Genomic DNA, 13,646 nt, shown 5'->3' with positions numbered 1-13,646 from the left:
ATAGAGCAAACCAATTCCAGACAAGTAAGATGTGGTTTTGGCTTTACAATACCCATCGATTGCCATATTTACATCAAAGAGTTGAAGCTCAGAATAATTCAAAGGCAGCATAAGCAGTCCAGCTAGGAGGATGCACTAACAACTACAGAAGTGTAAAGTACACCTGAGCATCAACCCATAGTTACAACTCACTTTTAATCCAGTTTAATCCTTTAAACTCAAGAAGACTTCCAACAGTTAAAAGCATATAAATATGTATTCAATTAACATACATAAATATGTAAATAGCTATACACTGGAAATACGGAACTCCCTGCTACCGAATCGCTCTTCCCCCCAAACAGGAGCTAACCCCAGAGGCGCCAAACGCTCCTCGCCGGGGCAGCGCGCCCACCACCCCCTTATCGTGGCGGCCCAGCCTCGCATCGGGGGGCGATAAGACCCCGCCAGCGCCCCGCCGCTACGGCACTCACCACCCACCGCCGAGCATCACCCAGCCCCTTACCGCGCTGCCGACCGCTTATACCGCTGCCGCCTGGCCCCGAGCTTGCGCTTCCGCTTCCGGCCGGGAGTGCCGGCGGAGCGGAGCGGAGCGGCCCTGTGGGGTCATCCCTGCCCGGAGGGAAGAAAATAACGCAGCAACGCGGGGACGGGAAGGGCCGGCCTCTTTGCCGCCCGTCCTGTGGCGAGGGGTTTGCAGGTCGCTGTGTGCACCCCCCCCGGCACGGCCTGCTCCCGGGTCTTCCATCGGGTTTGCTCTGTTCATCTTTCTTCTCCTCGCGGTGCGGTGCCCATCGGGAACTTCAGACAGCCCCCAGTCACAGCCGAGTGCGATAAATCAGATGGGTTTATCCGCCCACCACATGGAAGGAAGTACAAATACAGACTTAACGGATAAAGGTCGAGTGCATGAATTCATATACAAGTCTCCTTGTCTTGGCCTCTCAAAGCTGGTTTTAACTGGTGAAAAACAGAATTTCCCCACTCTTACTCGCAGCCCTAAATAACAAGAATGCAGCTGAAGTGCAAGGCCAGTCACACTCGTTTTGCTTCAGCTTCTGTGCTGAAAAGTGCGGAAAGAGAAGTGGCACTTTCTGAAAAGCCTGAGGTTCCTTCTGCTGCAGGTGCTCAGGAGTGCATGTCCTCATCCCAGCGAGACTGAAAGGAAGATTAAAGCCAACTGATTTCAGCATAGTTTTGCTTACGGGTATGTACAACCTTACTACTGTAGTCAGATGCAGCCTGCAACTGGAGCGGACTGTGGCCTGCAACTGAGAGAAGACTGCACACCCAATATTAAACGTAACAAAAAAAAAAAACAAAACAACCCAAACCAAACAGTTTTGACTTTTACTCCAGGCTACCATTTTTGTAAATAACTTACAAACATTCAAAATTTGAAAACAGTACGATTAGATGAGAAATAAGGCAATAAAAATACCCAACAGGGCTTTGAAGAGGCTGTTACTTATTTCCAGAAAGGTAATTCTGCAGCAGATTCTTTGCTGTTCTGACTCAACCTGCTCAGGAGGCTTAAAGGCACAAAGATTAATGAATCCCTTGGGCATGCACGTGACCAGCTTTTTCTGTTGCACAGCCTGTTTTGAGCAAATACAGGAAAGTGGAAGCAGAGTGCAAGGACAAGATGACAAAGAAAAATAACAGGAAATAGAAAATTGAGAAAAGGAAAGAAGAAAGGGGGAGGAACCGCTGCTGGATTTGATTTATCTTTATGGGGACCCTGTCAGTCATAAATCTATTTGAAAATCCATAGTCTTAATACAACAGAAGATGCTTGAATTATATGACGATCACGTGGAAACTAATAAACCTCAGCCTTCAATAATGTAATAGGGAGTACGAGAGAAAAGGTAAGGAAGACTGTAACCTTTTGCCATCAAAAGACAGTGATTATTCAAACATACAGTAATAAAGTTTGTTAATTTAAATGAAAAAAAGGATATGCAGAGAAGGAAGAGGTAATGCAAAACATTTTGACCTAGAAACAGTCTTCACTTGAGCAAAACAAGGAAAGCCAACACATGCATTGTATATTTAATAATATGTAATTGTTTTGATTAAAACTATTGTGCACCAGCTGCTTGTGCATAAATGCCCCACGGCTTGGGAACATGTGAGCTTTGAGTTTTCAGGTGACTTTTTGCATATATTATATTATAATGTCCCATGTGGCCAGGCTTTTACACTTCCTGTACCCCTGATACATATACAGGAGGCTCAGCATGTTCTGGATTCAGCGGACGTTCTGCACATGCAGTGATGAGCTCTACAGAACATGTGTGATGATGTCCTAAAGTGCTGCTTTAGAGGGCATGCATGAATCATCTCCACTGTTGCACTAACATGGATATGCTCAAGTGGTGTGCCAGCATTGCCCAAACACAGATGACACTGCTGTTCTAAGTTCATCTTACTCTAGAAGTCCTGGATATGCTTGCATAAAATCCCCAAATTCTCTTCTGACAAAGTGCGTGGAAACCTAAATGTGTGGTAGTGTTCTCATATAGGACCTATTTCTTTGCCTTTGTTTTTACACGTGGGGGTTTTGTTTTTCATATCAGGAACCCATTCCCAATGTACATGGGAGATACAAAATGATCCATGCAAAACCTGGCATGGTTACCAAGTTAGAAATCTTCGGGTAGTTTCAGCGCTCTGACACTTCAGGGCCAGCCAGCTCCTCATGTTAATACATAAATTGCTTACTGTGGCCATATCTGTATGGATGCAAAGAGGCCTGCACTTGGGCTCCTGATGCTCCACACTAACCAGGTACAAGCTGATCCTGTCTAGCAGCTGTTTTAGCAGAATACTAGAGCGTGGTTAAGCCACTGTGTGAAGAACAGAGTGTAGAGAAGCAAAGTATGGGAAACTCTTGTCATTCCATCACCTGCTTGGGCAGACATGCTGTGTTTCTCTTGGAGAAGTCTGGTTTTGGTTTTGTTTTTTTTTTCAATCTAGGTAGTATCTTGCATCTAAAGATTGAAAGAGGCTACAGAAACCCATCTGCTCATGAACAAGGAGTGGCTGTGGCAAGTTGTCGCTCCAAAACCTACAGAAACTGATGTTTGGAAAGACTAGCTCAGAAACTAATAAAAAATAATGAGGCCATGGACATATGAATGGAAATGTAATGCTTAAGGCGCAAACCTGGAACAAACTGCATTGTGGTAGCCATGTGAAATGGGTGTATTATGCATCTGAAAGTATGAGAAATGAGCACAAGCATTAAGGGAGTCTGAAGCCATGAGAAAGTCATTACTGCTTTGTCCATTGGTAAACTTGCCAGAGATGCAGTAAGACTACATTGTTCTGGTGGTTTTAATTAGGACTGCTTGACCTTTCGGGTCAACAGGGGTTGATAGGTTCATTTACATGCCTGGGTTAATAGGTAGGTATATACATGTCTCAATTTATAGATGTTGATTGCCATCACAGCATTGATGTTAAGAAAGTAACATTTCTTTTTGTAAAAGACTAAGTATGCTATAGCAACAGAAACAGTAGCAGATAAATTATTTGCATTAAGGGGAATGCAGATTTTTTTTCTTAAGTACATGTATGCATGTTATTTGCTTTTATTATTTAAGGACTAATTTCACCTGGAACTGAAACCAGTTGTCTCTAGGGTGAATCACCATATGGGTATGATCACCCAGCAACACTACACAGTGATGCAGATTACAAACATTTAAAGTTTGTTAATCCTTTATGGTTTTCTCCACATTACAATTTATAATCAAATTTTAGCAGGTAGAAGAAACATAGCTGTAAACTGCAAAATAAATGAGTAAAAATCAGCTGATAAACACCTTATCACTTTTGACTAAAGCAAGCAGCTTGTCATGGATATGTCCTTAATGGCCTTTAGTATTCATTGTCTAATAAAGCTTTTATATTTAAATTCAGGGTTTGGTCCTCAAAAAAGCACCACACTACTTCAGTTCAGTCTTGGATCCAAACACAATGTTTGTAAGGATTCACAGATGCTAAGTGTTCCTCAGAATCGCTTTCACTCTGTGAATGATGCAAAACTCCCTGAAGTGAGTAACTGTAGCTGTGTCTAAGAGTTTCCATCCTACTCCTCAAAGCTCAGAGGTTAGACTTTGATTTCTTGTTTTAGTTTTAAGCTTTTCGCTGACTTGCACGACTTGGATCAGTCTTCCCATTGAAGGAGATTAGTGAAAGCTTGGGAATCAGTTTCAGGTTGAGGAGGAAGTTGGTAATGCAGAATGAGAGGATAAAAGATTTGACCTGCGTTAACACTGGGAACGTCTATTGCTCTGTAAGAGGAAGTCTGGCTTTACGGAAATCACCACCAGGTCCAGTCCATCCCAATGACGTGCCAGCCATCTCTCCCTCAAAATTCTGCCTACCCTTCGCCTCTTTGATGACTTTTCATATGTATAGCTTGGACCTATTAAGACATTAATAAAGCAGTTTCTTCTTGCAATAAGCCGCCTGAATCATCTTCCCGTTATTTGTTTACAACCATTACATTGCCCATTTCCACGGCACCTCCCAGGACCCTATCCACCGCATTATCTCCCTTTATTCGAATTCCTCTGCTTCTTTCCAGCAGCCCGCAGCAGTGTCTCCGTTCAGATAAGGGGCACCTTATCCCCCTGGGGAACCAGCACAAACCTGCCGAGTCATGCTGCCCTTGCAGGCAGCCGCGCAGCCCGAGGCGGGCTGGGAGAGGCTCTCCTCGCGAGATCGGGGCGGCTATAAAGCGGGCGGTGCGGGGGGAGCTGCCGCAGTTTGAGTCGGCCGGGTGCTGTAGTGCGGGTGTGAGCTGCGAGGAGGCGCTTTGTGTAAGTCCGGGGGAGCGGGCCGCGTGCGTGCTGCAGGGTGGTGTTGGTTCAGGGTTTTGAGCAGTCTGTGTTTTCCGTTTTTTTGTTGGTTTGGGTTGTTTGTTTGGTTTTTTTTTTTGCGTTTATTTGGGTTTGTTTCCCCTCCCCCTCTGCGCGGATGGGCTTTTGAGCGCAGCGTTCAAGGGCGAGCTCTCGCTCCGTATCGCGCCCCCTAAGGAGCGCCGCTTTCTTTCCTTGTGCGGTATTCCCCTTCTTTTCTGCGGGAGCACGACGGCACACGGCCGCAGAGAACTTCCCTGCACCCTGCCTTTATCGGCTCTGCTATTGTGCCGCAGGGGGAGGCCGGGAGCGAAGCTTTCTCTGCGTCCCGCTGCGCTGGAAGCCGTGGCTCGGCCTCTCGCTTCTAAATCCTTAAAACCCCTCAAAATAATGCTGATTCGGCTTGGTAGAGCATACACGGTGGCAGGTGTTCCGTGTAGCAGGGCGATGTAGTGGCCTTCTGCGCAGGTAAATACTTGGAATTGGCGTAAGAGGGTTTTTCAGCGAAGCGCGTTCCGTGGTCTGCGTGTAGCTGGCTGCGGCGTGCTGGAACCCAGGAGGTCTGTGGCGATATCGCTTTTCTGTGACCGCAGCCCGGTAGTTTAACCGCGTTTTGGTGGCAGTCTGAAGGTAGCAAAGCGGAAGGTGGGTGGTGTGTTTTGAAATGGCCTTTCGCGTTTGTTCAGGATATCCTAAAGGTATGAATTGCTGGCTAAGAGTGAAGGCCTGGCTTATTATAATTGCAAGTTGAAGATAATTGAGGCCGTGTGTGGCTGTGAGCAACAAAGATGTTCTGACCTGATTCAAGTGTACTTGGTTGGCAGTGTCCACCCTTCTGTCTAGAAAGAAGAGCGATCAGTTCGACTTAGTGCCAGGTCCTGCACTGGGGTCACAGCAGCCCTGTGCAGTGCTACAGGCTTGGGGAAGAGTAGGTGGAAAGCTGCCTGGGGGGAAAGGACCTGGGGGTGCTGGTTGACGGCCAGCTGAACATAAGCCAGCAGCATGCCCAGGTGGCCAGAAAGGCCAGGAGTATCCTGGCTTTTATCAACAGGGTCAGGGAAGTGATCGTCCTCTTGTACTGGGTGCTGATGAAGGGTGCACCTCGAATACTGTGTTCAGTTCTGGGCCCTTCACTGCAAGAGGTATTGAGGTGCTGGAGCAGGCCCAGGGAAGCGCAATAAAGTTAGTGAAGGAGTGGCTGAGGGAAGCAGGGCGGTGTGGTCTGGAGAAAAAGGATACTCAGGGGAGACCTGTCTCTACAGTTACCTCACAGGAGGTTGGTCTCTTCTCTCAAGTAACAAGCAATGGGACAAGAGTAAGTGGCCTTAAGGTATGCAAAGGGAAGTTTAGATTGGATATTAGGAAAAACTTCTTCACTGAGAGCGTTGTCAAGCATTGGAGCAGGCTGCCCAGGGAGGTGGCTGAGTTGCCATTCCTGGAGGTATTTAAAAAGACGTGTAGATGTGGCACTTGGGGGTGTATTTTGGCGGTGGACTTGGCCGTGCCAGGTTAACAGTTGGACTCAATCTTGAAGGTTGCTTCCAAACTAAGCAATTCTATGGCTCTATGAAATAACATTGAGTCTGGTCTGTTCCTCTGTGGATTAGGAAATGCTGTGGTTAAAAATCCAATCAGAGCATGTGAGAACACATGCTCACCCCACACAGAAAAACGGAAATGTTGGCCAGTCAGTCAGTGCTCTGAGGAAAGCAGATGATTCTCCTGCAGTACAAGACAACTGAAATCTCCTGCCAGTATTAAAAATACTCATGTAAACTAAAAAGAGGGCAGTAACTTGCAGCTTAGAAAGGGGAAGTATCAAAGAGCAGTCTGACAGCTTTTGACATTGAATGCATAGTAAATAAGGGATTGCTGGTGGAACAAATATAGGACTGTCATAGTACTGAGCAGATGGATGACCTTGAGTTTGAGTAATGGAGACGAATGTGATTCAGTGATAAAATAAATGTGAGGTCCTGCACTCCAGACAAGAGCAGCTCTTGCTTTTGAGATAAAACTTGCTACTTGTAAGCATCTCAAGTAAATACTGTGCAGTGGCTGTCCTCCTGTACCTACTACAGAGCTGCGGTTTCAGAATTCCACCTGCAACACCTGTCACATGTGATGCTTGGCAGAGGGATTATTAATGCCTTCCTGCTAGGCTGCTCCTGTACAATTGTGTGAGCACTTGATAGTTCTGGCCACCTTCATTTGTAAGTCTCACTCCCAGCCTGCTGCAGTTGAAGACTGAACCCTTGTGTTAACACATGGATAAAGAATTTTATTGCAAAAAGCAGCTAGAAATGCTGAATGTATTGACACTCCTCAAGATGAAAATTGAGAGGTAGTTGATTACTGTCTGTATACTGTCAGGGTATCGAAGAGAAACTTTCAAATGTAAAACCATTACTAAAAATACTAAACTTGGATTGAAAGCTAAATGCTTATGACTTACGGGCTAGTTTTTCAGGAAGAAAGTGGCTGGCAAGGGAGAAAGAGCCAAGAAATGAGGTAGGTGTTCTCAACCCTTTTTATAATGGACTTGGTGCCTTGCAGGTAGGACTTGGAAAAATCATTGAATCTCAGCTTTCATTAGTAACATGAGACTCATGCTAACCTTCAGAGGGGTTTTTTTTTCCTCTTGTCAAGGCAGCTAGTGCTTGTAGCAGTGTATGGAATGACTTGAGTGAAATCACTTAAGACTCCGAGTTGAAGAAACCAGGTTCATAATCAGTCAAATAGATAATCTTATGCTATGGAAGTAACTGGAATTCTAAAGTGATCCACTGCATTCCCAGACAGAGCAAAAATACTGTACAGGGTGTATTACAAATGACTGGCTTTTAGGGCAGGCAGCCAGAAGTAAAGTTCTCTTGTCCTTCTGTGCCCTCTTACTTTTTTCAGTAGGCTTGGGGGGGGGGGAACAACCTGGCTGTACTGGTTTAAGACTTGGTGAAATTTTAATTGCTAACATAGGATATGATTGCCATGTATACAATGAGTCTTGTCACAAATAAAACAAGGCTTAATTGTTTGAAAGGCTGGAGTTATGCAGAGCACTGGTCTCTGGGGATTAACAAAAGTTCTTTTGTTCTGGAATCAATGGGAGGATAAAGTTTGAGGACTTAAATTCCCTTGTAAAATTGAACAAGGGTCTCCTCATCAAAAAGTCTTAAAAAAAAAATATATAAACAAAAAACCCACTAAAACCCAAACCGAAAGTACAACTGGACTTTAGCTCATCCACCAAAGTGGAATGGGAGGGTGGAAAGATTTACAGAGTACTACTGAAATTCTGAGCTAGCCCTGTCCCAGACTCTGAGCTGTTCTGGTCAAAGATCACTATTATTGTATCATTAGAAGGTGAATGAACCACAAATTGTGAAGAGCTAGTAGTGTTTATAGCAGCTTTATCTGGATATGTAGACTGAGGGGAGAAGTTAGTGCGTTGACTGGACTACCCAGTTGACAGAACTAATTTCACTCTTAAGCCTTGTGTTGCAAGACCAGATGCTGGAAAACTGTCTTCGGGGTTCAGTCTACACTGATAGGATATTTTGAATAAATGCTTACTCCCAGGTGTAAACCTACTATTATCTAAACTGTATTGTCATTAACCCCTATGTAGATTAAATCAAGATGTCTTCGGGAAACGCTTTCATTGGAAAACCAGCCCCTGACTTTACTGCCACGGCTGTGATGCCAGATGGACAGTTCAAAGATGTCAAACTTTCTGACTATAGAGGTAAGCTTCTGTGCTTCTCTAATCTAGCTATATGTAATGGTGGATACATCTCAGTTTGGTTTTGAAATAATAGTGACCAGTTGTCAGTGGACTGAAATACACAACTTGTGTAGTGGTTCTCAGGCATAGCTGGACTGTGCTTGGGAAGCTGTCAGCAGCATGGCTGAATGTCCCAGCTGTGGGAGTTGTGGGTAATTAGCATAAAATGCCTCTAAACTGTAATCTTGGATCAGATGTGTTTGTCCTGTCATACTATGAGACTGGTGTAACATCTCCAAACCATGTGGAACCAGCAAAATCTCTCGTAGACTGTCAATGGGAAAGTAGTTTCATTCCTCTAACTAGTGAAGTTCCTTTCTAGAGTACTAGCAAAATGTTTGCCTTGCCAAAAAAACTTACTTCAGGCTTTCCCTTTGATTTTAGTATTTGAATACTAATGTGGATGGCTTTAGAAAGACATTTCTAAAGATGCTGTGGCTTGGACTGTGTGAGGGTGGTGAGTAGGTATAGGCTGGTCACCCACTCAATTAAAATGTCTCCTTGGCTTGTAGCCTTTCAGACCTGTGGTATTGCTGCACTCTTGTTAGTCAATCACAGGGTCTTCTAGTGTGTGTACTCTGGGAAGGCCCATGGGAGTAGACCCAGGAGATAGGCATTCCTGGTCAAATATAACAGTCTAGTTTTGGAGACTGAGTTGGGTTCTTTATTAGCTGTAGAGTGGCCTTGAATGCTGTTGTAAATGGTATTTGTCTGAATTACAAATCCCCCAAGGTGCTTTATGGGCTTGCCACCTATATAGCAACTCTTAAAATAGAGGCATCTGTAGTTTTCCATTTGATCTTTAAAGTTGTATCAAGCCCTTTCTCTTCTACCAGTATTTGAATGGTTGATATTGAATATGACCTCTCTTGTAAAGGTAGGAGAGATTAACTGGCTGTACTGCTCTTCCAGGAAAATATGTTGTGTTCTTCTTCTACCCCCTGGACTTCACTTTTGTCTGTCCAACTGAAATTATTGCATACAGTGACAGAGCCGATGAATTCAAGAAAATTAACTGTGAAGTAATTGGAGCTTCTGTTGACTCTCACTTTTGTCACCTTGCCTGGTAAGAATTGGCCTCTTAACTTAACAGGATGTTCTGTCTGGTCTCAGTTCTTGCAGGAACTGAATCCTGAGTGTATTGAAACTTGCTTACTGAAGTATCAAAGGCACTTGGAAGTATTGGTAGCACCAAGTGCTTCTGAACAGATCTGAGGATACAGGTTATCTGTTGCCTCGTGGCAAGCCAAGTACGATATTGTGGAAGGGATCAGCTTCTGTTATACCTTACATGGACAGTTTAGAATGAAGTGTTTATAACATTTGAACTGCCTTTTTTTTAGGATCAACACTCCAAAGAAACAGGGAGGTTTGGGTACTATGAAAATCCCATTGATTTCAGACACAAACCGTTCCATTGCCAAACAATATGGGGTACTTAAGGAGGATGAAGGTATTGCATACAGGTAAGGTGCAAAAGGTAAACTTGCTGTTGAAGTTGTATGTTGCAATAGAGCATGTCAGCTGAACGCAGCTTGCGTATATTTGAACACCTACAGCGAGCTGAAGCTATTAGCTACTCTAGTTGTAAACTGCTTCAGACTGTCAGACATATCCCTACAAGGGGAGATGCTGCTTAGTTCTCAGTGTTTAGACTTCATGGTTCTGGTAAGCAGAAGAAATGCCTGCTGCTTCCCTTGGGTTACCGATCTTCACAGTGGAAGTCTCTTGCAGGTGAGCTGCTGCAAACATTGGTAATGCAAGACATACATAGTGAAGGCAGTGATTACAGGTATTTAGTAGTTTAAACCCAAGTACAACTTGGGTTTTAATTAATCTGTATCTTGTAGTTGACTGTTCCCTTAAAGGGAGTTGAACTTCTTTTAATTCTTAACATGACCTTGGAGGAATAAATGATGAGCCATTGCTGGGTTGGGTTTTTGAGAACAGTGTGTGTAGCTTTTCTTTGTATATAAGAATGCCTCTCCTTCACTTTTTTCCTTGGGCTTCTCTTCCACTTTGTTTCTCTGCTTGTATCTTCCTTAAATAGGAAGCACTGTTTTCCTGCCTAAGTGTTTTGACTTGGCTCCTGTTTCTGCTGAATGTTAGGCTTTCAGCTGCTAATGTTCCTGTGCTATGCATACACCAAAGGCTTTAGTTTTTAGGAAGAGGTTAGTAATACAGATGTCACAACTTACTGCCATAATAGAATACTGAGCTTCAGTCTTTTAGAAGCTGTGTTTAACTTTGGGGCTGTTTTGTTTTTTATTTGTGGTTTGTTTTTTGTTGTTTTTTTTTTTTAGGGGCCTGTTCATAATTGATGAGAAGGGGATCTTGAGGCAGATAACAATCAATGATCTTCCTGTTGGCCGTTCTGTTGATGAAACCCTCAGGCTTGTCCAGGCCTTCCAGTTTACAGATAAGCATGGAGAAGGTAAGAGTTCTTCCTCTTTCTAATCTTGAGTGTGTTTTTCTAGAGCACAGTATTAGCAAAGCAGGTTAAATCAAGGTTTGCAGAAAGGTATGCAGTACATGTATTAATCGCAGGTATTAAGTACATGTAGCAATCAGTCTGAAATGGCGCTGGTTCTGTAAAGCTGCTTGTTGAAGGACACCATAGTGCTCTGTCTTTTTCCACTTAATTGTCCTTAATTTCCACTTAATTGTGCTGAAATACCATTTAACTCAGTTTGGTGCTGGGTGGCTTGCTGAGCACATAGTAGTTGTATCCCTTTCAGTTAGATACATAAAATACTTGAGATGGAAATTAAGAACATGTAATAATTAAGCTGCAAGGGTAAGCATAATTTAGGCTTTCCTCTCAGATTTGGTAAGTTGAGACCATTAATACTAATGCAAAGTTTTATGCAGTGTTAGACAAGGTCTCCAAATTCCCAGAAAGCCTGCTGACTTTTGGCCCTGCTACGCATGAACACAGTATAGTGAGGGGAAGATAGATGAGGGGAAAATGGAGTCTTTGTGCCCATAGTTCAGGAATGATAATGTGCTTCAGGCTGGTAGCTTTTCTGCAGGCTTTAAAAAAAAAAGGGCACTGCAGATGAAAGTTTTGAAAGGTTATGGAAACTCAAAATTGCTGTGCAGGTGTTAGCAGTCTTTAGCTGTCACTGGTTAATGTACAGTACATGTGACTGCTGGTCACATGTAGCTTGCTTCAGAACTGGTACATCAGTGACAGGTTTTATTAAAATGAGCTGTAATTGTGGCTAGGTGCTAGCCTGAAGAGATTCAGTGTTTCATTTGTATGCCATCCTCTGTCAGCTGAGGACATGTCCCTAATATTTGATGGTGGAGTAGTCACATGTCATGCAAGCGAAGCCTTTGGGGATTGACTGTGCCCTGGAGTAGCCAAAAGCTGGCAAATTTTCTTCCAGAACTAGTACTGCAGTCTCGTCTAAACCAGGATAGACCAGAATAAGGTGTGGAGCAACTTTCAAAAGCTGACAATACTATAGTTAAGACTGCTGGTTGTGTGTGGAGCAAGCATTTTGCTTTGCATGGCTGTAGATGAGGAAGACCATGTCCAAAAAATACTGCAGTTTTTAGGCCATGCAACCTTTTCATCTTGGTAGCGTTTTGATAGCCATATAGGGGAACTAGAGTTTAACTTTTCCTCCCCCTCCCCTTTAAACTGGAGGATGTAACTAAGGTTGACTTAAAGATGAGGAGAATATAGACTTGACTGGATCTGAGCAGAGAAGTAAACTGTAATCCTTATAAAGCCTTTCTCATCGAGGCTGCTGGAGTTGGTGTGACCTTGCTGTCAAGCTTCTGTGAAGCTTTTAAGCAGGGTGGGGACGGGTGTATGCATAAAGGGCCCTCTGTTCCGTGGTCAAACACAAAGTTCCTTACGTGCTACTACCTAGTAAACAAATGTAAATGAGTAAAATGAATTTAACATATTGCTACACTGAATAATTCACCTTCTGTATGTTGCATAGGCATATACATGTTTTGAGTTGCTAGTTCGCTTTAATGTTATGTAAAAAACATGTTCTGGGGGAGCAGCTGGTAAGACTTAAAACATTCTTATCATTTCAGTGTGCCCAGCTGGCTGGAAGCCTGGCAGTGACACAATCAAGCCTGATGTTCACAAAAGTAAAGAGTATTTCTCCAAGCAGAAATAAACCTCCAGTCTGCATGGAAACTAGTATGCCTTATGTAAAGAGCAAGCATCAGTTACTGAACTTTGACTAAGTCATTGCATCTGAGTCAAGGGATCATCCTATAGGTATAAGCAGTAACTTTTTTTTTTACTTGAAGGAAAGTTTGTCCTGTTGACAGTACCTTCACAGAAAATCTTAATGATCAGTATCTGTACATTAAGCCCTAATGACTTTAGTGACAATGCAGTGTATGTGGTTAGACATGTGTTGCATATAGAGCAGTGGTATCCTTTTGTAACTCTATTAAACTTGTGGAAAGAGCATACTGTCTACTGTTCTTATGTATCATCATCAGGAGACCTGAAAGCAATGCAGGCTAAACTTCTGAAAGTTTGGTCTGCTGAGCTGTCTGTAGATATCTCAATTCTAGAGGCCTTTTACAGCTCTATTAGAATGGGGATATTGATGGTTTTCATGTTGCAGTAGTAAAGTACTCTTTACACTTGCCACAACTTTGCTACTAAGTAGTGGAGCATGATTTGATCTGTCACAGTTAAGCAATACTACAGTTCCCAGGGCATGGAGCGTAGAGGTGACTAACAAAGGCTGGCCATATTTTTCATGTTCTGTGTCAATTTGGTAATTTCTAAAACACAGGTCAGAACTGTGACTATTTATGCTAAATTTCTGGGCATCAGTACTCAGTTTCAACACTTCACAGAAGTGGAAGACTGGCCTTTCTGAAAGCAAGCTTCCTTGGATATACAGCACTTGTCCTTAGTCTTTCCCACTACATGGAAGTGAGAATATGCCAGTTACCCATTAGCTTGTAGTTGTATGATTAAGATCAAAAGAAGGGCAGCG

The 13,646-nt window shown here is 43.4% G+C and overlaps 2 protein-coding genes across 5 annotated transcripts in view; one reads left to right on the top strand and one right to left on the bottom strand.

The window, feature by feature from the left end:
- The window catches only part of AKR1A1 (aldo-keto reductase family 1 member A1), a 201,056-nt gene that overhangs the window by 20,557 nt on the left and 166,853 nt on the right, over positions 1 to 13,646 (bottom strand). Inside the window, exon 1 of one of the 4 annotated variants that reach the window (XM_062622956.1) lies at positions 506 to 626. The exons of 1 other annotated variant lie outside the window; for it this stretch is intronic. The gene's annotated coding sequence lies outside the window, so the exon portion shown is untranslated. Of the gene's footprint in view, positions 1 to 473; positions 627 to 13,646 lie in introns of those variants that run through there. 2 more of the 4 variants (XM_062622957.1, XM_062622959.1) reach the window with 2 other exon arrangements.
- PRDX1 (peroxiredoxin 1) lies at positions 4,703 to 13,105 on the top strand. Its single transcript, XM_062622967.1, has 6 exons — positions 4,703 to 4,835; positions 8,503 to 8,619; positions 9,571 to 9,724; positions 10,002 to 10,124; positions 10,962 to 11,092; positions 12,718 to 13,105. The coding sequence occupies exons 2-6, from the start codon at positions 8,514 to 8,516 to the stop codon at positions 12,801 to 12,803; spliced, it is 600 nt and encodes a 199-aa protein (XP_062478951.1). The 5' UTR covers positions 4,703 to 4,835; positions 8,503 to 8,513; the 3' UTR covers positions 12,804 to 13,105.

The sequence above is a fragment of the Pezoporus occidentalis genome, unplaced genomic scaffold (assembly GCF_034315485.1).
Source record: "Pezoporus occidentalis ecotype Australia unplaced genomic scaffold, CSIRO_AGI_Poc_V1 ctg25, whole genome shotgun sequence".
NCBI lineage: Eukaryota > Metazoa > Chordata > Aves > Psittaciformes > Psittacidae > Pezoporus > Pezoporus occidentalis.
This window is presented reverse-complemented; position numbering and strand designations above follow the sequence as displayed.

What these genes read in the sequence shown, in the direction of transcription:
- PRDX1 (XM_062622967.1), top strand. Translation starts at nt 8,514, where the DNA reads ATGTCTTCGGGAAACGCTTTCATTGGAAAACCAGCCCCTGACTTTACT. An exon ending in CAAACTTTCTGACTATAGAG is followed by an intron (nt 8,620 to 9,570) that starts GTAAGCTTCTGT and finishes CTGCTCTTCCAG; the next exon opens with GAAAATATGTTGTGTTCTTC. An exon ending in TACAGATAAGCATGGAGAAG is followed by an intron (nt 11,093 to 12,717) that starts GTAAGAGTTCTT and finishes TTATCATTTCAG; the next exon opens with TGTGCCCAGCTGGCTGGAAG.